Source organism: Penicillium angulare, assembly GCF_028827245.1.
Source record: "Penicillium angulare strain IBT 27051 chromosome Unknown utg000005l_segment0_segment0, whole genome shotgun sequence".
Taxonomy (NCBI): domain Eukaryota; kingdom Fungi; phylum Ascomycota; class Eurotiomycetes; order Eurotiales; family Aspergillaceae; genus Penicillium; species Penicillium angulare.
Window position 1 is genome coordinate 1,741,397 of NW_026623164.1, and position 25,251 is coordinate 1,766,647.

Genomic DNA, 25,251 nt, shown 5'->3' on the forward strand with positions numbered 1-25,251 from the left:
GAAGTTAAAATATTTAGGTATTATTCCTATAAAGAATTCTAATCCTTTCTTATATTTTATAAACTATTTATAAAGCTAAATATAGATTTTATTATAAAACTTCTAATTATAATCTTTAAAAAAAGAAAATATAATATAATCCTAGTAATTATTTACTAACTTATAAAATTCTTTTAATTCCTTTTTATATTAATAATAATATCTATAAAAAACCTTACTAAACTTTTTTTTAATTAAATTAAACTTAAATATAGAAATCTAAAGAAAATTATCTTTAATTAAAAACCTATTTTTATAAATAAGTTCTAATTATAACTTTATTACTATTTTAAGATTAAACTATAGTTCTTTATTATATTCTATTTCTAAACTAATAGATAAATAGAAAGATTTAACTAGGTTTTAGAAAAATATCTTAAATATTTTATTAATAAAAAATAATTAAACTAGACTTAACTTTTTAAGATAGTATAATTTATATATAATAATACTATTAATATATTAACTAATAAAACCTTTTTTTATATTTTATTTAGATATAATCTTAATTTCTAAATCTAAACTTTTAATAAAATATTTAAAAAAGAGATCTCTAATACTAAAGAATAAGTAAATTATCTCTAGAATATCTATAAAAAGACTATAAATAAGCTTTAAATTATATAGAAAATATAATAGAGATCCTATAATAAAAATTATAAGTTAAAGAACTTTAAAATAAAAACCTTTATATTCCTTTTAATAAAGAATCTCTACTTTAAAACTAAAGAAAGAAAGTTATTCTTCTATTAAATTAGATCTTTCTATATTCTTATAAAAGTTAGTATCTAGACCTATTATATTATATTACTAGAAAAATACTTAAGATTATATAATGTCTTCTCTATCTCTCTTTTTAAATTATAGAATAACTAAAATAATAATAACTTATAAATACTAATACTAAAACTTAAAAATAAAGAAGAATAAGAAGTTAAAAAGATTTAAGATAAAAAAATCTTTAATAAAGTATTATATTACTATATAAAATACTTAGAAAATATAAAAGATATAGTAGCTTTATTTAAGAAAAACTAAGCTTATAAAATAGTATTCTAATAATACTAAAAACCCTCTAAAACCCCTTTAAATTATCTTTAAATTAATATTAGATAAAGAAAAGCTATACTAAATAAGATTATTTAGTTAAAAAAGAGAAGGATAAATAAGATAAAAAATAATAAATTACTATAGAATTCTATACTAAGTTATAAATATCTTAATATTAATAATAATTACTATTATAACTAGAGTTAAAGTAATCCTAATTAGAGTTATATTATATTAATATCCTATTATAATCTCTATAAAGAAGGATTAAATACTATTCTATTAGAGAGTAAAACTAGTATTACTAATCTATAGATATAAAAGATTATTAGAATAATAAAGAGACTAAATAAAAAATAAACTAGCTTTAATATTTAATTTCTTCTATTACTTAATAATAAATATAGTATATACTCCTATAGCTTAGTCTATATTCTATAAATTAAAATAGAGCTTATAACTAGAAAAATAAATAGATATTATCTTTTAAAAAGATATTAAGAGATAAATAGATCCTTCTATAACTATAGTTTTATTTTCTTTATTCTAAATAGATATAATACTATTAATAACTATTATAATAGTACTATTACTTTAAACTTTATATATCTAATTAAGAATTAACTAAAACTAATATAAATTATTATAAATTCTATAAGATATCTAAAATAAATTAGTACTAAATTAAATATAACTTAAAGAAGAACCTTATTTAAAAGTAATTTTTACTATACTTTTTATATAAAGTATAAGTAATCAAGTTTATATAATCCTAGTTATAATAGATCTTAGAAATAGTATCCTTAGGAGAACAAAGAGCTATTTTAGTAATATATCTAATATAGAATATAAAAGAAGAGTAAGTAATTTAATTATAAAGAGAATATAAGCTAGTAGAAGTACTAATAATACTTCTATTACCTTTATTAATCCTATTATCTCTATTACTATTACTATTATCTCTATCTCTAGCCTAACCTTTATCTCTAGTTATATAATAACTACTACAATAAGAAGGATTACTAAAAATATTAGAAGTAGTAATCTTAGATATATTAAAAAGAAATAAGATAAAAATAGAGAGTAAGAAGATAGAAAGTCAAGAATTAAAAACTAAGAAAAGGGAAAAGATAAAAGTTAAAAAGATAGGAGAAGCTCTTATCTCAAAGATATTAAAAAACCTATATTACTATAAAGGGCTAAAGTAGAATTTATATCTAATTAAGCTAGGCTACATACTATATATAAAAAGCTTAAAGAGAGAATTACTAAGTAGGTATTCTATATATTAAGTTATTATAGTTATATATACTATATAATCTTATACTAGGTATTAGTCTATAATAGTATTCCTTCTTTAGGGTAGTCCTTCTTATATATATTATAGTTATATTTAGTTATCTTTAGGCTTATAATAAAGTTGAAATAGGGTTAAATCGTCTTTTAAAGATATCTAATATAGAGTAATCTTAAATATTACTAAGACTCTATTAGGTCTATTCTATCTAACCTATCTATTTTATTAAGGCTTTATTATAATATCCTTAACTAACTTTCTTATATTTTATATCTACTATCTCTTCTATTTTATATTTAAGTTCTCTATTAACTAGTATCAATAGGGGATATAAATTATTTATAATCTATAATAGAAATAGATCTAAAGTAATAAGTCTAACTAGTTTTATATAGAATACTAGATAGATATTAGTAAATACCTCTAATTATACTATATAAAATATAGAAATATCTAAAACTTAATATTAAATATATAGCTAGTTTAGCTTCTTTAATTATTATTATATATATATATTCTATAAATTTAACTATATCTAGTTATCTTTCTTATAGACTAGTATAGCTTATTATTACTTATTTAATTACTTTTTTTATAGAGCTTATATAGAAATAATTGCAGCTTAGATCTAATTAATAGCTTCTTATAGTTAATTTATAAATATTTTGCCTACGATTCCTGGTTATATATAGATTTTATAGGGTTCTTCTATCTCTTCTATCTTAATAGGGTTAATATAATAACTATATATAAAGAAAAAGAGAGATAGTCCTATTATATTAGTATTATAGTTATTAATTACTATAGTAATAATAGGGAGTAGTATATCTTAATTATTTTATATATAGGTTATAAATATATATAAGATCTATTTAACTTTTTGGTTTATATACTCTATAGTACTATTAGATTATAGATAGAAAGTAGTTAATAGTCAATATTAAATTAATAGCTTCTTATATATTATTTATTAGAATATACCTATAAATTAGGACCTATAGTTATTTATAACTACTTATAGTAGCTTATAGTATATATAAAAATAAATAAAGAATATATCTACTACTCTCTTAGTAGTTATCTCTACTATACTTATAAGAATTATACTCTTTATAAGCTAGTTTATAATTACTATTAAATTTATTATATCTATATATACTATTAGAGATAGTTCTATAATAAAATCTATAGATAATTCTATCTATATTTACTATAGAATTAGTAATAGTTTTAGTAATCTATATTTTATATTATACTATATAGTACTATAGCTATAAATTATATAGTTTTATAAGAAGTATTATATATCTCTTATTATTTCTAGCTAGAAGAATCTTTATAATAGTATTATATAGGTAGTATCTTAACTAGGGTATACTATAATATAAGAGTTATAGATCTTCTATATAATCTTTATATATAATATCTTATTATCTAAGATCTATATCTATTATCTAAAATAAAGTAGCCCTTATTTATCTAGGTAATACTCTAATAAGCTTATTTTTATATTTACTTTAATAGTGATTTATTAATCTTCCTTTTCTAAGATTTTATATATCTTCTAATACTTTAGATTAGTAGATCTTATATTCTTCTATTCTTATTATAGTATAGGCTTCTTAAATAAGGATATTTTCTTCTTAAAATTAATTTCCTTTACTATTAGTAGGTCAGGTTATCCTATCTTAATCTATATCTTTTTTAATAGGGTTCAGAACTAATTTAATAGCCTTTTATCTATAATATACTATAAGATATCTTAGCTTTATTATAAAAGTATATTAGGTCTTATAATAAGCTTCCTAGGGTAATATTTTAGTTTATAGTTAAACTCTATAAGAATATCTATCTATCTTATTTATTATTTATTTAGATATTATATTTTACTAAAGTATTATAAGTTTTTATAGTCTATTATAATAATAAATTAGGGTACTATCTTTAACTTTAGTCTTTACTCTTAAAGGATATATATAATTACTAATAACTCTTTATTATAAATCTTATAATTTAATTCTACTAGTAATAGTTTCTAAGAGAGGTAGGTATATAGATATAGCTACTTATCTAACCTATATTATAATAAGATAGCTCCTATAGCCTATCCTAATATATCTATCTTAATAATAGTTTCCTTATTCTTTTCAAAATATATTAGAATCAGGATATTAATAAAGAGACTTTTTAATTCTTTAAATATTTATTAATAGTTATTATCCTATATAAATTAGATATCTTTTCTTATTAATTTTATTAGAGATATTAAGAGGTTAGTAAATTAGGATATAAATAAGTAGTAAAAGTTAGTAAATCTAAGAAAGCTCTATATATCTTATATTAATTTTAGTACTTCCTATTCTTAGATAGTTATAACCTTTTTTAGATTAATATAGATTCTTTTATCTATTTATATAATAAACCCTAGATATTTTATAGAATCTTACTTAAACTCTGATTTTCTAATATTATATTATAGGCCTACTTCTTATAGTTTCTATAGTATTTATTCTATTTTCTATTAGTAATCTCCTAATAATCTATTATTATATATAATAATATTATTTATATATATAGATATAAAATTATTAAGATACTCTTATAGGATCTTATTAATATATCTCTAGAAAATTATTAGTATACTAATTAATCTAAATAAAGTAATATTCTACTTATATAGATTATATTATATCTAAAATATTATTTTCTATTCTTCTCTTAATTAAATATAAATCTTATAGAAAGTAATAATAATATCTAACTTAGAAAACTATTTAGCCTATCTTATATTTCTTAGTATCTCTTTAATTAGTAGTAATAGATAATAATCCTTTACTATTAATTTATTTAATCTATAGTAATTAATATAGAATTATACTTTTTTATTTAGCTTCTTTATTAATAAGATTAGGATTATAGTAAATAATTTATTTACTTAGATAAAGCTCTTTCTAAAAAGGTTTATTAATATCTTCTATAGATATAGAAGCTTTTCTTTATTTATACTATAGAGAGAACTATATAAAAATAGTTCTTTAATATTATTATAGTCTTATTTTAGAATAATTTTATAGTTAATTCTTAGTTAATTTAGAAATAATTTATTAGTTAACTATTAACTAAAGATATCTAACTACTATTAATAGTATCTTAATAGCTTATTCTTAGGGTTATTCTATTTCTTTAGATATAGTACTTTCTTAATATTATCTATTATAACTTTATTTATTTATAATTAATTTAGCTACTTCTCTCTATAAATAAAGTTATATAATAATTAGACTATTAACTTCTTAATCTATATTCTTCTTATATTAGTTAGTCTAATTATATAGTCTATATAGTTCTAGTACTTTATCTACTCTCTATTTCTTATAAATATATTAATATATCCTTTTCTTACTAAATATTAATTATTAATATCTTATAACTAAGGATCTTCTAATATTATACTATCCTTTTACTAGGAAATAATATATATAAATATTTATTTTTATTAATAGTTATATTTATCTAGATTAAAATATATAACCTAGGTAATTTAATCCTAATTTAGGACTACTCTATCTAGAATCTATATAGATATTCTAATATATAGAAAATTAAATAACTAAACTAATATTTTATTTATAGTTATATAATAATAATAACTATTATTAACTAGGGCTTATATAAATTAGATTTTATTTATTTTAATATTAACTAGAAATAATATTATTTCTTATTTTAGTAGCTTTTTAACTTCTTTTTATTTTTATTTATAACTTAGAACTAGAGTTACTCTTTTTCTAAATCTTTATTTAAGAAGAGTTTATTTTTAAAAACTAATATACTTAACTTATAATTAATTATATATTTAGTTTTTTTATCTTTAATTCTATAGGGATATCTCTCTCTCTTAGTTCTTAGTACTATATAGTTAGTAAAGAATATTTTATAATAAAATAGTTTTATTTACTATAATAAAGATATCTTCCTTTATCTTATTATCTTTCTATCTTTTTATAATTAATCTACTTTATTTATTTATTTATTTTAGGCTCTAATTAGTAGTATTTTATATAGAATTTAGCTTAATTAACTATAGTAGTTAGGGTTTAATCTATTAAGTCCTAATATTACTAGATATATATATAATATAATCTTTCTAGGATATTAATATTAAGAGTATCTATATTAATATTAATTTTATAAAGTTAAGTAATAAGATCTAAAAATATAGTAAGAATACTATAATTTATTAATAAATTCGTTATATTTTTATTTAAGGATCCTAATAAGATCTATCTTTTTATTTTATTGTATTATTTAAGGGTATCTATATCTATAAACTCTTTCTTTAATCTAAGAAGGAATTTTATAAAAGATATACTATTTAATTAGTATATTTAGTAGAGATATCTTATAGTATATATTTTAATATTTAGATCCTTATAAATATCCTTAAGATAGTCTAGAATTATCTATAGATCCCTATTATTTTATTATAATTTTATAAAGATTCTAATATTCTTCTAAATAAGCTTCTTAAGCTTAGAGAATATATATATAAATTAATCTTAGGGTAAGTTAATTACTATATTATTAATATATAGTTTATTCTTTATTATTATATACTATATTAGCTAGTTAGCTACTTTTTCCTTAAATAGAATTAGATCTAATAATTATATCTTTAGGTAATATATAGGTTCTAATTATAGGGGTTCTAAGATTAATTTAATTATAGTTTATACTAGAGTTAGTTCTTTTATTATTATTATTATTAACTATAAGACTAATTACTCTATTATAGTCTCTAGATAATAGATTTGTTTATTTTAGGTAATATACTCTTGGTTATATTATTATATTAATTCCTTTTATATTATATATTCTATATTAATTTATTTATTTTATTTACTTTATATAGCTTATAATTATATTATTTACTATAGTAGTATCTATACCTATAATAGTAGGCTTATAGACTTCTATATCTTTTACTTAGGGGTTATATTATTAAATTACTCTTGATTTAGGGACGATTTATATATAGTTTTAGATTTTTATAATATCCAATTAGAAGCTTTTTATTTGTAAAGGGCTAAAGTAGAATTTATATCCAATTAAGCTAGGCCACGTACTATATATAAAAAGCTTAAAGAGAGAATTACTAAGTAGGTATTCTATATTTTAAGTTATTATAGTCACATATACTACGTGACCTTATACCGGGCATTGGCCTGTGATAATTACTTTGTTTATATCTATATATAAAGATACCTAAGATAGTATTAGTTCTAGAATCTTTATTTAATATAATACTACTAGATATAAATTACCTAATTAAATATAAATCATATAGATAGTTGAGTTAACTATCCTTAAAAGGGGAGGATAAATTATCATAGGATTCCTAAATCCCTTCGGATACAATTCGGGTATAATTCATAGCCACTCCGCGGACGAATCTATCACGATACACCTACTAATATATAACTACCCTAAGCCCTAGTAAGCTCTAGCAATATTAAAACGCACGAATAATAGCTACGATTCTTATCCTACAAGAATCAGTTCTGTATATCAACTGTTCTATTTGATCTCTACCATCCGATATCCTTGCCTAGTCACAGGTCTCTAGCCTGACAACTTAGTAACCGTAACAAATATAGGGGTAGAAGCTATATAGTATTAGGATATAGATAGATATATATTAAGTTAGTAGACTAGCTTATACAGCAGGTAGAAGATTAAGGAACAGGTTATATTTCGGCGGGCTATAGGATAGAAGGTTGACCAAGACGTAGCTTAAAGAGCTATGTCTAATAGGAACAGGAAGTTCCGATAAACTCACAGGTCACATGATAACAGGAACGGGGATCCTCTCGTACGAGGATCCACACCGTAACATATAGTAGGTCAATGAATTCTACTACTACTACTAATAGTTAATATATATATAGTAGTAAACAAATATAGTAAATAGATAAGGTCTGATTATATATGATCAGATAACTGTAAATAGATAGCAATAGATATAGATATAGGTGTTGCTATATATAAAAGAATGTAATAGAACGTAACTTAGGAAATATATAGGGAGAATTGGGTAAAATTATCTCAAGAGCTTAGTGATTTAATATATAATACATATATTAAAATCTAGATAATTCAAATTTTGGTAAAATTATAAAGAAGTAAAAAGAATTATAGTAATATTATATTAAGATAGCTAAACTACTAGGACAGTAGTATACTTAATTTTATTACATTTTTTTAAGCAAGAATTGACGTTGTGCTTCACATATGCTCTTAGATACTTCCGCCCGCACGTTGTTAGTGTGGGCCGCACTTGTACATTTGAGCTCTGCCGGCGATTATACGTGTGGGCCACCTGATCCCTCTACTGACCACAACAACCTCAAGCTTATCAAGGAGACTTCAACTGTGACTTTGTTTAATCTCTATATAGTAGTGTTGAGCTACTTTGCGCTTTGTTCTGAACCTTTCAAAATGTCTTGATCTTCATTTTCATCTCTTTATTCCCAACTGCCAAGATAAATTATCTTGCTGCAAACCTAGATCCTCCCTCTCGCTCTCCCCTCTTCCCATCTCCACCATCCACCGGTGTCAGGGCCCGCACGTTTCCGATATCTACCGTGAATGGTCGTCCACGGTCAGTTTTGAGTTAGTGTGGTTGGGCCCTGGGATAGCCCTGGTTGCGATCCATTGGGTCTACCTTGCTTATTTTCTTGGTTTTTACTGGTTTAAAAGCGGAGCTTGTGTCTCGGTGCCCACACGTCATGCCGAACTTGGCTCCGTCGCTTGCTTTGAGCCTAACGGCGGCCACGTCCACCACCACGGCTTCATTGGCTTCAACTACATCTTCCGTCGCTGCTACCGCTGTATCTGCAGCTGATCTCCCCTCCCCGCCTTTCTTTCCACCAACTCCCTCAACTATGGCGGGGTGGATCGCTTGGGTGTTTACCTTCACCTTTCAGGTGATTCCGCGCGCGCTGTACTGGCTCATCACTTTCACCACCATCACATTGCCTACATGGCTTTTTACGCTCTTCTCCATGAGCTTGACGTTCACTATGAATTTCACGACGCTGTAGGTCTTCGCGCTCCCAAAGAAACTCTCCCACACGTCTATCGTGGAACGCTGGGCTTTTTGCATGTGATTCCCCTATATCCCGCAGATGGCGAGACTGACCAAGCACTCTATAGCATGTTAATTATCCTCGCCGTCATATCGACCGTGAGCTGGTTCATTCGCTACCGATTCCTGAACATGTACAGTCGCCTACCCCCGGAACCCCCTCGCAAAGAAGCCCAGGTCGATCTCTTCCCCGATATCCAAGAAGGCGACTCCAAACCAGGGTTAGCCAACTACCTCGACGAATTCCTCAGCGCGATTAAAGTGTTCGGCTATCTAGAACGACCAGTATTCCATGAGTTGACCCGGACCATGCAGACGAGGAAGCTGATTGCTGGGGAAACATTGATGTTAGAGGAGGAAAAAGGGTTTTGTCTGGTGGTCGATGGCCTGGTTCAAATATTTGTGAAATCCACTCGAGAGGGCAAGTTGACGGAAGAGACTTTGCACATGGAAGATGGGACATCGGACGAAGAAGAGCATAGTATGCACGGTCGCCAGGGATATCAACTGCTGACCGAAGTAAAGAATGGCGCGTCTATGTCATCTCTCTTTTCAATCCTGCAGTTGTTCACAGAAGATATTAAATTGCGCAATACTCGAAGCCATAGCTCAAGTGCGTCCAGCGTTGGCGGTTCTCATACGCCGCGAGCTCCCGATTCTATTCCTGTGAGCCCAGGCGTGGATATGATGGGTAGTCCTCGCGCTCATGCGGAAGATCCTTCTGACCCGACCCACGGTCTCAATGAGAATAGCGAGACATTACTGCCGGTCCCTCCCCTGCAATTAGGAGAGAGTCAATCTTCCTTTAGAGGGGGATCTTCACAGCCGCCTTTTACGCGATCACCTCTCAAGCGACGGAAATCGGTGCATCCTGATATTGTTGCTCGAGCCACTGTGGATACAACGATTGCTATCATCCCCGCCAGTGCATTCCGTCGTTTAACTCGAGTATACCCAAGGGCGACCGCCCATATTGTGCAAGTGATTCTCACTCGTCTCCAGCGAGTGACGTTCGCTACTGCACACTCCTACCTCGGTCTGACGACAGATGTGCTAGGAATTGAACGACAAATGTCCAAATATACAAATTGGGATTTGCCGAATGACCTCCGCGGCAGCGCATTGGACCGACTGAAGAACAAGTTCATGCAAGAGAGAGACCGTCTTGGACCCGAGGAAGTTGGGAAAGGTATCGCACTGCACAATCCTGCTGTAGGACGGAGGCGACGATCTAGTAGTTCGCTCCGAAAGGAAGCCGTTCTGCATACGCGGCTGAATAGCACCAACCGACCCGTCGCACTGACTCCACAGCGATCACCACCCCTTGACACCGGACGAGAATCGAATGGAGTGAGCCCAGGCGACCTGTTATCAACAATTCAACTCTCTAGATTTGGACCGCGATTCGATAATGCCGGCCCTCACCTTATGAGTCCCCTGACAGAACGAGAACGGCCCCTATTTCGATCTGCCGCGGTTATGGATGGTCTCACATCTTCCCCTTTCCAACGCAAAGAATCTATCGACGAGGATACACTATTTCGCGAATCGATTCTGGATTGTATGATGAAGGGGATCGGTTTGACTGAAACTACCCAGGATTCCCTGCGTAAAGGTAGCCATGCCTCTGGAGAAGCATCGCCTAGATTGCTTTCGTATGATTCCCGGCGACAAAAGGCCGTTTTCTCCAATGCTTTCGGGTTCATCGACCCCTACGAAGGTTCTGGAGATGGCGAGACCGACTCAATGATGTCCATGTCTGTTACCAGTGCTGGTGGAACCTCTCCCGTGATTAACCTCCGTGAGGAACTTCGTCACGATATCGAGGTTGTTTATTTCCCACAGGGCTCCGTTCTCGTAGAGCAAGGCGAGCGTCATCCGGGCCTTTACTATGTTATAGATGGATTCTTAGACGTTGGCATTCCTATCAATGAACGAGGAGATGATCTTGTTGGCTCATCACGTCCTTCAGTATCCCATGCGCAAGAGGAGCTTTTTCCCAAGTTGGGGCGAACCACAACCGGATCCTCTCGAACGTCGGGCACAACAGGTGCCAAGGAATCACGCCGCAAGCCTCAGTCACGAAAATCGCTATACCTAATTAAGCCCGGTGGTATGCAAGGGTATGTTGGTGCTCTTGCCTCCTACCGCTCATACACCGACGTCGTGGCCAAGACAGATGTTTACGTGGGTTTCCTGCCTCGCGCATCTTTGGAGAGAATTGCAGACCGATACCCCATTGCTTTGTTGACCCTGGCTAAGCGATTGACCAATCTCCTTCCCCGCCTGCTACTGCACATTGATTTTGCACTGGAGTGGGTGCAAGTAGCAGCGGGCCAAGTTATCTATCACCAAGGAGATGAAAGCGATGCCATATATCTTGTGTTGAATGGTCGTCTCAGATCTGTTCTTGAAGGCCCCAATGGCAAGATGAACGTGATAGGTGAATATGGTCAAGGAGAAAGTGTCGGTGAATTGGAAGTTATGACCGAATCCACGCGACCAGCTACTCTTCATGCTATTCGAGAGACCGAACTGGCCAAGTTCCCTCGATCCCTGTTCAATAGCTTGGCACAAGAACACCCTGGAATCACCATCCAGGTCTCCAAGCTAATTGCCCAGCGTATGCGGGACTTGGTGGAACATCCTTTATTGGAGAAGGGCCTGGAGCAAGGCCATGTTGGTGGAGTCCAGACGGCGACATCAACCCTCAATCTTCGCACGGTCGCTATTCTTCCAGTGACTGCTGGTGTTCCCGTGGTTGAATTCGGCAATCGCTTGCTAAATGCCTTGCACCAGATAGGCGTGACGAGGGGCGTGACATCCCTTAACCAAGCTGCAATTTTGAACCATCTAGGTCGCCATGCGTTCAGCAAGATGGGTAAATTGAAACTTTCTCAGTACCTAGCAGACCTGGAAGAGAAATACGGTCTGTTACTGTACATTGCAGATACAAATGTCAACGCTCCGTGGACCCAAACTTGTATTGCACAAGCAGATTCCATTTTGCTGGTCGGTGTAGCTGAAGCGTCTCCCAGGATCGGGGAATATGAACGTTTCTTGCTTGGTATGAAAACTACTGCACGGAAGGAGCTTGTGCTATTACACTCAGAAAGGTACTGTTCGCCTGGCCTGACGCGCCAATGGCTCAAGAACAGACTTTGGATCAACGGAGGCCATCACCATATTCAAATGGCGTTCCGCCTAACTGCTGAACCATCCCACCCTCAAGCAAAGAGGTTTGGGACCGTTCTTAAAAAGCGAGTGCAGACTTTGCAGGCCGAAATCCAAAAGTACACTTCACGACGGATCCAGCAGTCACCTGTGTATTCACCGCAAACTCCCTTCAAGGGTGACTTTCATCGGCTTGCCCGACGACTATGCGGCAAATCCGTGGGATTAGTCCTAGGCGGTGGAGGTGCCCGGGGAATCAGCCAAGTAGGTGTCATCAAGGCTCTCGAGGAAGCAGGAATTCCAATTGATATTATTGGTGGAACTTCCATCGGATCGTTTATTGGAGCCCTGTATGCCCGAGACGCCGATGTGGTACCCATGTATGGTCGTGCGAAGAAATTCTCCGGTCGGATGGGTAGTATGTGGCGATTTGCTCTGGATTTGACCTATCCCACGGTCTCATACACAACTGGCCACGAATTCAATCGTGGAATTTTCAAGACGTTCGGCGACAGTCAGATCGAAGATTTCTGGCTGGAGTTCTACTGCAACACGACTAACATCAGTAAATCTCGGGCAGAGTACCACTCATCCGGATATGTGTGGCGGTATGTGCGAGCTTCCATGTCACTCGCTGGATTGATTCCTCCCATCTGTGACGAAGGCAGCATGTTGCTTGATGGCGGATACATCGACAATCTCACGGTCGCGCACATGAAAAGTTTAGGCGCAGATGTCATTTTCGCCGTGGATGTTGGTTCCCTCGACGACAACACACCCCAGGGCTACGGTGACTCGTTATCTGGATTCTGGTCCATGTTCAACCGCTGGAACCCCTTTTCATCCCTTCCGAACCCACCCACACTCTCTGAAATCCAAGCCAGATTAGCATATGTCTCATCCATCGATAACCTGGAACGAGCTAAGAACCTAACGGGTTGTCTCTATATGCGGCCACCCATTGATCCCTACGGTACTCTGGACTTTGGCAAGTTCGATGAAATCTATCAAGTCGGGTACGCATATGGCAAAGAGTTCCTTGACAAGCTCAAGAACGAAGGGTCTCTCCCTATCCCTGAGGAGACGGAGGAAAAGCGCAAACTACAGAGGACTATGGCACCCCGACGAGCCAGTATCTAGAGATCACAGAGATCACAGAGCTTGCATGTTATATGACTAAACACGTCATATGTTTATTATTTTTTTTGTTTCGCAATGATTCCGGTATCATCAATATGTCGTCTTTTCCAGTTCCGAACAGATTAAGTACCATTTGGATTGGAGTCGGTCGCTCTGGCGTTCAGTTTCATTTTCCGCGTCTGCTTTGCTCAATTGCATAAGATACACCCATTCGCAGGTTGGTGATACTTTTTATTCGTTTGTATATAAATTAGAAATCCAATATCCAAGGCTTCAGCCTGAGGTCTACATTGAATCAAAGCCCAAGTTTCAAGGGTATCCCCGCCCATGCCCAACTTTGGTGATCAGAGGTGTCATAGTGACCAGAGCAGCAATGAAGCATACAAAAAGCGGTATGCATAGCTTGTGTAGAAGGACTCTATTACAGAGACTGACTTCATCCAAAACTTGAACCACAGTCTGATTGGTATACGGCATACTTGCACGTAAAGACCTAGGTGGCAAAGGCACAGAATCCAACTTAGCCGCACCAACGATAGAACTAGATGACTTATCAAGCAATACGTTATTCAAATAGGGCAGCAAGTAGTTTCCGATGACCTTATGCTTAAAAGTTGCACAAGCCTCCAATCTAGTGAGATCGTTCGCGGAATTCCAAATCTTCGTGACTCGCGGACGACGGCCACTCTGCCATGATTGAAGACAATCGGCAAGATCATGAGTTTGAGGTGAAGTATTTTCCTGAAGGAGCTTTGAGAGACTATTGGCAAGTGTAGCTGCGCTTTCAATTGCACTGTTACCACCTTGCCCTCCGTTCGGCGTCATCTAGACAGTTATCAGTACGAGTCGCGGGGAATACACTTTCTTCCAAGGGACAGACATACCTTGTGGATTGAATCTCCAATACAGACAAAGCGGTCTCTAGTCCAGTATTCAAAATTAGCCTCTTCTAGAGGCAAATGTGTCTTCACAAAAGCTCTTTCGTAGACGGTTCTAAATGTACATCTCCGGTAAGCGGCTTCTGCAACCAAGCCGCAACATGTTCATCTACATCTTCAGGACGAAAACGCGGAATCTCATGACTGGCATATTTGCGAGCCATCTTCGTGAAGAAAAACCAGTAAACCCGTCCATTCTTACTAGATATAGTGAGGAAAGAGTATCCCTGTCCGAATGTCCTGTGCGTACGTCCTGGGATAAGACCAGGTGTTTCTGGTGAAATGCCGAAAACACAGTCGTATTCCGAAATCATGGCTGTGACTTGGTGAATATTGTGATTAAGTAGGGTAAGATGGGAAGATTAAGATTACTTCTCATGTCTGGTGCAATCTCCTTGGAGAGACCCAGGGATACCATATAGTTCCACATTTGTTGCCTGACGCCACTCCGAACACCATCGGCCCCAACGATCAAGTCGCCCTGATAGGAAGAACCATCTTCGCATTCGGCAACAATATGCGTTGGGTGGTGTGTGACTTGAGTGACTCTTTTATTTACGAGTACTTTATCCTGACATTCCCTTAAATGCGCATAGAGAATGCCTAGGAGAGTCTGGCAATCTAAGAAGTTGATCGGATACCCATGTCTAGAAGTAAGGTCAGTCAAAATTGACTACTATAGTAATAATTAAGCTCCAATATTCAGACAAATACCTTTCATGTAGTATCTTCGGTGCGTTCGAACTCATGATCAATTTGCCAGAGTCCGCCCAAAACGAGGAATGTTGCAGAGGCTCAACAGCATCGAGCACATCATCAAACATATCCCGATTGACGCACCAATCTGAGGAGCGATCTCTCTGTACGCCTCTAGCATGACGAAATCAATGTTCCTTTTCCAGAGGCAATGGGCTAGAGTTAGACCTGCAACAGATCCTCAACGATGACGACTCGGAAATTTGCGATTTCGCTGGCATTATGCAAAGGTTCTCAACAGATTGACACTTGAAATGTCGGCATGCCTTTGAATAAATAAATGGCCAGCTCGGATTGTGCCCGGCATACACGGCTCAGAATAATATGCATAACGTTTACCTTGTACAAAATTCATCTTTTGTATTTGACGCATAATTGGAAACAAAAATGTGCATAGTGGGAACCTTAAACAAAAAGATATTACCAGTGTGGGGCCACTCAGTAGCTCCAGTAGCCTGAAGAATTAATTCCACGTCATGAGGGAGTCAGACAGGAACCAAAAAAATCTCACATAGTATGGTAAGGCGGGTGGAGAATGGGAAATCTTGGTTCTTCACCTGGATTATTTTATTATTGTGTCTTCATGAGAATGTTCAACTGAGAATGTAAACAGGACTGTATAAAAGTCTTTTTCTGAGGCCTCTCATTCGTCTTTTTACATGTTTTTCTACATCTCTTTCGTTTTGTATTTCCACTTGTTTTTAAGAATTGAATATCTATCGATTTAAAGCTTACATACAGGTAGCGATGTAATAGTAGGTAAAAATTCTCTATCGCAAAGGGGTTTTTCCTGATGATCGCCCCTGTAGGTGGATCCACCTGTACCAAGAAACCCGAGAAATCCGAAGACAACAATACTTATAATTACAACAACCCCACGGAAACCGACGTTCTCCGGCCTACACTGAATGAGCGGAAGGGATCTGGTATTGTATAGACTGCCTCATATACTGTATTGCAGCGATGGAGTCATTGCTAGCCCAGAAGCGTTCGAGAGTCGGTGTTGACCGGAAGAGACGAGATCAGAAGCCCCGAGTGTTTCCCTCTTGTACATCATGTAGGGAGAAGAAGTACGCAGTTTTACCTCTGATTCGCGCAAAAATAAGGTTTTGTTTTCTTACCATTTACAAGATTAACGTGTAATCGTCGGGATCCCTGTGATAAGTGCCAGAAGAAAGGTCAGGAGACGAATTGCTATTACAGCGGAACGAGGAGCATCCAGCAAAGCCATGAGACACACAGCGACTGCGAAGCCCGAATGAGAAATCTCGAGAGCAGATTGCTTCAACTTGAAGCCGAGGCTCAAAATCAACACTGTTCGCTGCGATGTTTATCCACGCCTGGTTCTCACGAAACGAGCCAGGCCACTGAGGAGCACGTTGGCGAAGCGTTGCTCGCTGATATGTATGAGCCTGAAGTTATGCTGGTTGAGAACGCCGGAAGTCGGTCATTCAACCGAAATCATTGGCGAGCTATAACGAAACACGCAGTAAGAAGGATTCATCGGACCTTGAGGGGCATTTAAGTCTGATTGCTGATATTGAGATGCGTAAAGACCCGCGATATTGACGCGAATGAAGATGTAATGCCCCAATACGAGCCAATTCAAATTCCAATGCTTCTAAGGGGAACACTAGGAGTCGACGATATGGAAACCCTTTTGCGAGTATTACCACCACGAGACATCGCAGACGCGTTGGTCCTTCGCTACCTAGATTCCGCCGAGCCATCTCTCAGTACGTTTCCACTATTTGTCATTTTTTGAACTATTCCGCACTCGATAATATCTAGGTCGTGGCCTTACTGGCTCTTCAAAAGTGATTATTCATATCCCCACATTCAAACAGGAGGCAATTTATACGGCGATCGTGCATCGAACTGTACCAAAAGTTTCATTGTTGACAGATAAGTAAAGTACAGCTATTTCTGGGAGAACCCGTGCGACGTATCTCGCGCCTGGCTAGCCCTTCTATTTGGAATATTGTCTTGTGCAATTTGGATCGAGCATTCCATGAATCCAGCAATGGCAGAAGAAGAGCCACCGGAAATATTAAACTACTACAAAAAGCAATGCTGCATTGCTTTGATTAGTTCCAACTACACTACACCTGGCCCCTACAAAGTCCAGGCCGCAACGCTTTATCTCGGTGTTGAAAACCTGTCGAGTGACGGATTAAAGACTAGTGTGTCTATTCTTGTTAGTATGGTGTTTCGGCTGGCGATCATGATGGGATATCATAGAGACCCCAAATTATATCCCAAGGTATCTATATTCGAGGGCGAGATGAGACGGAGAGTGTGGCTCAGTTTATCCATGATCGATTACTTTATTGCTTGGCAATCGGGACTTCCTACAGTAATTCCCAAGGGAATAGATGATACTGCATCACCTCGCATTCTTTTCGATGAAGACTTTGATTCTAAGACAGAGATCCTACCACCATCCACGCCAGACCGCGAACTATCGAGCAATATCAGCTACGTCATCGCCCAGGAGCGATTGATAATGGCGGCCAATACGATCACTCGAAGTTCAGAAGCATATCCCTTCCTGCAAAGAACAATAAGTCTTGAACAGCAACTAAAAGCAGCCTGGAGCCAGGTTCCCGTTAATCTGAAGCAGAGACTTCTACTCATCATCGATTCTGATACAATGATACATATCCTTACTCTCGAAATGACATATCAACGCGCCCGTTGCATTCTGCACCGTCCGTACTTGGTAAACAGTCGTGACGATCCGGCTTATAAACTATTTCGAATTGAATGTGTCCACGCAGCTCAAAGGGTCCTCCATTGTCAAATCGAGCTATTGCAAGGAATCCTCTCTCAGCCACAATGTAGGCACAAAGTTTGGTTCGGCATATCCCGATCTATATGCGACTGCCTGACTGCAGCCATGGTAATATCCCTGGAGATTTTGAGTCGTTTCAAGAGTAATGAACTGATCGATCATGGATCATCAGAAGAGCTCATTCAGACTGTCAAGTCCTCGCGAATTTATTGGGAACAATGCCCGCGTCCATCTATGGAGACAAATAAGGCTGCCAGTATTCTCCGTCATATGCTACGTCTCATCGACATCAATGATAGGAGAGTCGAGCGCCATATAACAGGGTCCAATATCAAAACCAGCGAGAACGTGGAAAACGTTATACATGTGGACAGAGACTACGATTCGCCAAACGAGCCTATACCCTACAATTCCAGCCAGCCAGTACAGAGCCATGAAACATTTGCCAACATCTCAGCATTTGATTTGATTGATTTCGTAAGACTTCGGTGCCCCAAAGAAATAGAAAATCCCATGGCCAGCTAACATCGAGTCCAAAGACAATCTGGGATCAAGAAATGCAAAATCTAAGCCATATATCGACGGGAAATGAGAAATTTGGAGGAATTTCCTCTTGATCGCAGGCATATTCCCCCAGCTCTGATGATTCCATTGTTCCTACTTCATATGCGACTGGATCAAACTTCAGTATTCAGTATGATAAATCGATAAGTGGATAGCCGAGCAAGGCTCGAGAAACCCAATCTTCCTTCGCCCGAGATGAAACCCAGAAGATATTAATAAGTCCCTGCAGAAGAGACCCAATATTAGAAATTAATGAAAAACATATAGATCAAAAGGTGAGCAGAATCAATATGCCAGCTCACAACTACATATTCAACCCATCAAGGTGATACAAGCAAAGATTCACATCAAAAAAATCGACTCAAACATCAACACGAGAATCAAAGCCAAGCAGCCCACAACCTAAAGCGCACCAAAATCATCCAATGACCGTGATCCAGCCCCATGTGGAATAACGCTGAAGTACAGACTTCAGCATATTAATCAACTAGGCTTCAGCCACCGGGGCAGCAACTTCGGCCGGCGCATCGAGAGGCGGACAGGTTCCATCATGTTTCTCCACAACAGCCTGAGTAGGATTCTCCTTCTGATAAGCCCAAAGGGAGGCAACTTATAGAAACATACCGACGAATGTAAAAACACTTTATACAAGGATTAGCAATCGTCCGAGTTAAACTCACATCGCACCTCGTGCAGTGCATGGTATGCATGCGGGAACAGGGAGTCTGGAATCTCGATGCAGTGGGACAGAAAACAAACATACAAGGCTAAGAAGATAAAAGTCTGATTCGAGTTTTACGGCCACAGGTTACACCAGGCGGGGAACGTAAGTAGCACAAGTGCCGGTCGTAGTCCTGAGCCGCGAAGATGAAGGAGGTTAACCAGCTGAGTTAGTTAGAGCTTGATGCATTAGCTGATTGGTCTCTCATGCGAGGCAAGACCTAGCAACTTACAGATAGGAGAGGATGATGTCGATTAGAAGGACAAATTTACTCAAGGTTGTTGGGAGGAAAGGAGAGATGAAGGCTGGGAGGAAGCAAACGACGGAGAGGACGGCCTAGATGTTTGAACTAGTTAGTTGTGGGGTTGAAAGATTTGGAGGGTGTCGGTGATGCTCACAATAACATCTTGATAGAGAATATGCTGTCCATGAGGCCCTTTCATGATAAAGTATGATGTTAGACCCATAACTATAACGGAACTAGACCACTGGAGGGCCCTAGTGACCAGCTGTAGGGGCCGAGCGATTTTCGACGAGAAGCGCATGATGGTATGTAGTCGAAGCCGGGCTATAGGTATGGTTCATATAAATATCAAGGAAAACTGGATCAAGAAATATAGTAAAAGCAGAGTTGACAACAAAAGACAATAACCTACGTGGCAATGCAGGCCTTTATGTTCTCAAACCCCAGATCATGATCGCATCACCAGTCCATTCCTGGACACGAGAAGCATCAAGCATGAGACACAGATAGCTACTGCGGAGTCAAGCCAAACCCAAATTCATAGATCGAGGAACCTGAGGAAAACAAAATTACAAAAATACAAAAATGAAAAGTAATTCCTCCAAGCCAGAGTCTACAAGTCACAAAGAAAAGAATCCGACGAGAATGTAGCCGGGGTCCTCAGCGCATCATTATGGCACCGGCAAGAAGTCAGAACCAGCACCTCCTTTCAATTGAAATGTTTGTACATGTATCTATGCAGAATGTAAGTGTGGATGCACCTGTGGCAAATTACTTTTGCGCCGTACGATGTTCAAAATTCTAAATCGAACCAGTCCATACAAGGTGTCTTCGATTGTACTTTGTTTATTTACTTTGTTATGAAGATCAGCAAATCTCGTGAGAACGTTTATAATTTCTGCGCAGAATAGAGTTAAATGAAATAAAGATTCCCCATTGTCAAAGTGAGACATATCAACATTCAAACTAAATGACAACATGGATAGCCTAGTAGGCTTCAGATGTACACTTCACCGTCATGAATCCCGCTGGCAAATGGTTAATAACACTCGAACCGAATGGAGCGTGACACAGAAAAATTAGAATTTAATGCGTAAGCTTGAACCACAGGACCAAGTACGGAGCGTGAGTGTAAGCACTTTAGCCCGATCCATGCTGGAATGGATCGCTGTAAACTAGCTTACAAGATACATGCAGGACCCGCTGCAGCGACAGGCATCCTGGCGGGCTACAGCTGTATAGTCCGAATATCAATCAGCTCGGGGTATTCCCCACATATGTACGCGGCAGAGCTTGCTGAATTAGCTCTCGGGTACTAGAAGAGGAATATAGAGATATTTAAATGTGAAGATCAATGAGAAGATTCAACACCCCAGCCGTATGTCCTAGTACCCAACAGTCGAGGACCTATACTTGCATACAAATTTGTCATTGTGGGAGAACAGAGAAAGACTCGACGCAAATGTTCCAAGGTTCGAACAGGTCTGGCTGTTGTATTCGAATTCGGGATGTACCTGACATAGAACATTGATTTCAAGATGTTTGTATGTACGGTCAAGGTTGATGATACCATGCAAGGCAGAGGATGATACAGGTATACCAAGCTTCAAAGATGATTTGTGAAACTTCATAAAAACGCTAGAGGGTATAGAATATTGTGTATTGTGAAATGGCAAGTGTTTAATTATGACATTTTTCATTCAAACATGTAAATGATGATACCCATTGCCAACCCATAACCGGACAAGTTGACTCCATTACGCCTGTGGATCCACGATCGCCTACACAACTCTCACCACGTAGCATTTCCCAACTCGTGCTCCTGTGAAAACAAAGTTAGCAAAATGTCATTTAAAAAAAAACAAAGGACACTTCCAAAGGGACCAGTCTTATCAACTCACCTTGATATACTCGCCGCCCTTCTCCAGATACTCTTCCCGAGTCACAGATGATCGGCCCAAATCTTTACCAGAAGCCCACTGCGCTGCACCCTTCCAAGCATCCAGCACAGGATCAGACGCCCGACGAACATTAAACTCCGCATCAATGGGTAAGAAACCACGAAGTTCATTTCGGAAGCGTTCGTCAAATCCAGTGAAAAGTGTATTACCACCGGTTAAGAAAACATCCTTTAGGAGACGGGCACGGTCCTCAGTACCTGAGAAACGCTGGTTGACAATATTGGCAGCAATTTCAATCAATCCGGCCTGGTCAACGCCGGCAATAGAGGGCTTGAACACAACTTCAGGAACACGGATGCGCTCGACATTGAGATGGATCTGGTGCGCTTCCCTTTGACTCTCCGGGTCGAAAGGCCAGGGTCCACGCAGGAACGCATGCACCATACTCTTGGTCCAGTCAGATTGTGCGGCAAGAGTGTGGTTCTCAGTGAACTCGGGATCATGCTCGAGCAGCTCGGTTTCAACGCCGTTGAGCATTCCACCTAGATCTTCCTCCTCTTCTTCGTCACTCTGGTCGCCTGTTGCGACGGTACGGTAGACACCCCAGTCATCGTCGTTAGCACCAAAGTCATCATCATCACCGCCACGGCGGCGCTTCTTGGGACCGTCAGAGGCCAAATTAGCCAAGGTCTTCATGCGCATTTGACTAGCAAGGGACTTTCGGTTTCCAAGGTCAGCCTTCATGCGATCGCGGTCCTTGATTCTTTGGAGGAGAGCCTATCATCTTTGTTAGTTTCCGTTATAATATTTATATTAGACCGGGCAAAGTTACCTGGCGGTTGACTCGCCGCTCCTCAATCCATTCCTCAAAATGATTCTCCCGCTTCTCTCGATCAAGACGCTCTTCTTCCTCACGTCGTGCCTTTTCACGCTCCTTCTCCGCCTTGGCGCGCGCTCTAGCTTCGACATTGGATTTCATCAGACGTTGATGTCGTTTTTCTTTAATACCAGCCTCATCAAGCTGATCATCTGGAGTATCAAGTAGTGGGAAAGTCATCTCTTCTGGTTGCTCTTCTGTCTCCTCAATGCCGAGATCTTTATTGCGCGACCGTTTGATAGACTTCTCCAAGTCACGAATCATCCGCTCAAGGTGGACCTCATCCTTCAGGTCCTCTGCCTCAAGTACACGTCTGATTTCTTTCTTTGTTTCGGTCGCCAATTTTTCCTGCAGATTCTTCCAGTACTCGAGTTCTCCCTCCTTCTTCACTAACTTCTCGAGTCGCATTTTAGCTGCTTGCTCTTGTAACCGTCTGCCACTCTCTTTCTTGCGCTCCGCAATTCGGGCCAATTCCTCCTCACTCTTCTCGACCACAACATGCTCAGTGAAAGGATACTGCACAACATGATCACGGTCCTCAAGACCCGTCCAGTCCAAATACCCACTCAGCTCGCGGTCGTAGTCTTGTGATATGTAACAATGCTTGCGCACCAAATCTTCCATTTGGTTATCGGTCATACGTGCCGGGAAGGTCGGGTACTTCAATTTCATCAATTTCATGAGGTATTCGGCATTGTGTAGACCACCCCAATTAAGTCTAGAGCAGCTGGATAAAAGTGGCTTCGAATCGAGGACGGGGATAACATGTGTGGAGGTGTGGGATGAGGAAACGACGAGTCCGTTTGTTCCTTTGTTATATCGGTATGCGAAAAGGGAGTCAATTCCGTAGGAGACAGATGGCGCAGAGTAACACTCGAAGAGAATCTCGTTCATCACTGCGATGGTAGATTAGCATTTCGTCAATCGTGTAATAAGCATCGTAGTGAATCACATACTCCTTCTTGGGTATCCCAAGTTGGCGATTGGTTCAGTCATCACGATGGGCCGGTCAACACCGCCATTAACACCGTCCACACCCAACTTGTGGAACACATAGTCGAGGACGCCTTCCATAACATCCCAGTTGCCCACAACGCTGGAACCAGGATCAAAGGCATAGCGCAGCTGTCCGCGAGTGGTCGCATCGACATAAGCATCGTAACCGATGAAGTGGCACTGGCGACTGAGCTTGCGATCTCGGTAACGGCTCATGACGGGAGGGAGGATGAATCGAGGGTTCTGATCAAAGGACCAACCGGCCTTGACAAGGTTAGAACCTGCGCAATAGATTCATTAGCAACGTATCCCAGAATACCCATTGAACTGTTGAGACCAACCATTGTCGATGACGATAGCACTGGTGTCCGGATTGGCCTTGCTCTTCTCATAGCCATCAGGTTGCGGAGGCTGGTAGCCTTTGAAGGGAAAGTCTTGGGCATTATAAGGCTCCGGTGGAGGTTTCGGAGTTCGCTTCTCAGTTGAACTTGAGACAAACCGGCTAGGTAAGATGGTATGTACTGAAGTTATCGTCATGGTGGGCTGCACCGGTGCGGAAACCAGGAGCTTTCAGATCGAAGATCGGGGATTGTGTTAATGGCGATTACTGCATGGCAGGGGGGCGGAGGGAAAAGCGCAAAATATACGCAGATGGGAATTTTGGATATTGTTGAAGGCAGCTGGGAATTGAAGTGACAAAGGGGATGGGCGTGTTTTAATCCCTGTCCGTGAATGAAAGTCGGAGGTTTGGTTTGCGCCAAGAATGGGGAAGCGGTGATGCGCGATCTACTATAGGCAAGACTAGAGTGCTATGGGGGATTATATACTCAAGTATGCTCACTCTACAACGATACTTTAATTGAATATGTTCTAAAGTAAAAGCAAATCAAATATGTATCATTAAAATAATCCAATCATCCATACATCGCGGCGTAATATAAATGAATCTTGTCGCTAGGATGAAGACTGCGAAGGCGAAGGCTCTCTGAGGTTCTCGGTGGCTGCAATTCTGTTAAGTATAATTGATGCATTGCTGGAGTCTGCATATACATACCTTCTAAGTGGAATAGGACATTGGACTGGTAGTTTTTGAACATCTGAGCCACTAACTCGACGTTCATGTTCTGGATATTGACCTCCTGCGCGAGGTTAGCAACAGCACAGTATTTCAGTAGCAAGAGGGAGTTCAGACCTGAAGACTCTTATTCATGACCATAACCGCTTCATTGAGCTTCTCCTGTGTGCGTATTAGCGAATCTGTCCAGACAAAGTGACCTAGTTGGGCATCGCAACATACCACATTGGTGATGATACGCGAAAGCAGCACCGACTGCTGGTGTTCATGGGGACTCTCCTGCATGGAGTTAGTTCGGGACTGTAGAATAGAAAACACACACAAGGACGTATAAATCTTCAAACAATATACATACCATGATCTTCCAAGATCCAGTCAATGAAGTTGTTGTTAGAGAAATCAATGTTGATGATGCAGATTGTTTGGGTCGACGGTCATGTGAGATCCGATTGGCTGTTGCGCCTTCTCCCTTCAATGTCATGTGAAGCTGCAGCATTGTCTTCTCTGTCTTCTTTGAACCATCACCTTCTCTTAGACC

The 25,251-nt window shown here is 37.6% G+C and overlaps 8 protein-coding genes across 8 annotated transcripts; 3 read left to right on the top strand and 5 right to left on the bottom strand.

Annotated features, from left to right (window-relative positions):
• Positions 1 to 9,428: 9,428 nt before the first annotated feature.
• nte1 (lysophospholipase) lies at positions 9,429 to 13,847 on the top strand (the record flags this gene model as incomplete). The annotated part of the gene is made up of 1 exon (XM_056924215.1): positions 9,429 to 13,847. One exon carries the CDS (start codon positions 9,429 to 9,431, stop codon positions 13,845 to 13,847), a length of 4,419 nt encoding a protein of 1,472 aa, XP_056776941.1.
• A 309-nt stretch (positions 13,848 to 14,156) lies between these two features.
• N7478_008002 (FAD-dependent oxidoreductase) lies at positions 14,157 to 14,672 on the bottom strand (the record flags this gene model as incomplete). The annotated part of the gene is made up of 1 exon (XM_056924216.1): positions 14,157 to 14,672. One exon carries the CDS (start codon positions 14,670 to 14,672, stop codon positions 14,157 to 14,159), a length of 516 nt encoding a protein of 171 aa, XP_056776942.1.
• A 142-nt stretch (positions 14,673 to 14,814) lies between these two features.
• N7478_008003 (monooxygenase) lies at positions 14,815 to 15,609 on the bottom strand (the record flags this gene model as incomplete). Its single annotated transcript, XM_056924217.1, has 3 exons — positions 14,815 to 15,101; positions 15,158 to 15,432; positions 15,500 to 15,609. The coding sequence occupies 3 exons, from the start codon at positions 15,607 to 15,609 to the stop codon at positions 14,815 to 14,817; spliced, it is 672 nt and encodes a 223-aa protein (XP_056776943.1).
• An 895-nt stretch (positions 15,610 to 16,504) lies between these two features.
• On the top strand, positions 16,505 to 17,454 carry N7478_008004 (uncharacterized protein; the record flags this gene model as incomplete). The annotated part of the gene is made up of 4 exons (XM_056924218.1): positions 16,505 to 16,611; positions 16,673 to 17,030; positions 17,097 to 17,277; positions 17,333 to 17,454. 4 exons carry the CDS (start codon positions 16,505 to 16,507, stop codon positions 17,452 to 17,454), a joined length of 768 nt encoding a protein of 255 aa, XP_056776944.1.
• Positions 17,455 to 17,564: 110 nt separating this feature from the next.
• On the top strand, positions 17,565 to 18,860 carry N7478_008005 (fungal specific transcription factor domain-containing protein; the record flags this gene model as incomplete). The annotated part of the gene is made up of 1 exon (XM_056924219.1): positions 17,565 to 18,860. One exon carries the CDS (start codon positions 17,565 to 17,567, stop codon positions 18,858 to 18,860), a length of 1,296 nt encoding a protein of 431 aa, XP_056776945.1.
• Positions 18,861 to 19,386: 526 nt separating this feature from the next.
• On the bottom strand, positions 19,387 to 20,165 carry N7478_008006 (uncharacterized protein; the record flags this gene model as incomplete). The annotated part of the gene is made up of 2 exons (XM_056924220.1): positions 19,387 to 19,485; positions 20,019 to 20,165. 2 exons carry the CDS (start codon positions 20,163 to 20,165, stop codon positions 19,387 to 19,389), a joined length of 246 nt encoding a protein of 81 aa, XP_056776946.1.
• Positions 20,166 to 21,656: 1,491 nt separating this feature from the next.
• Positions 21,657 to 24,175, bottom strand: N7478_008007 (actin-related protein ARP5; the record flags this gene model as incomplete). Its single annotated transcript, XM_056924221.1, has 5 exons — positions 21,657 to 21,686; positions 21,766 to 22,542; positions 22,598 to 23,538; positions 23,599 to 23,919; positions 23,980 to 24,175. 5 exons carry the CDS (start codon positions 24,173 to 24,175, stop codon positions 21,657 to 21,659), a joined length of 2,265 nt encoding a protein of 754 aa, XP_056776947.1.
• A 417-nt stretch (positions 24,176 to 24,592) lies between these two features.
• N7478_008008 (DASH complex subunit DAD4) lies at positions 24,593 to 25,194 on the bottom strand (the record flags this gene model as incomplete). Its single annotated transcript, XM_056924222.1, has 5 exons — positions 24,593 to 24,639; positions 24,693 to 24,777; positions 24,831 to 24,875; positions 24,936 to 24,992; positions 25,069 to 25,194. The coding sequence occupies 5 exons, from the start codon at positions 25,192 to 25,194 to the stop codon at positions 24,593 to 24,595; spliced, it is 360 nt and encodes a 119-aa protein (XP_056776948.1).
• Positions 25,195 to 25,251: the final 57 nt, after the last annotated feature.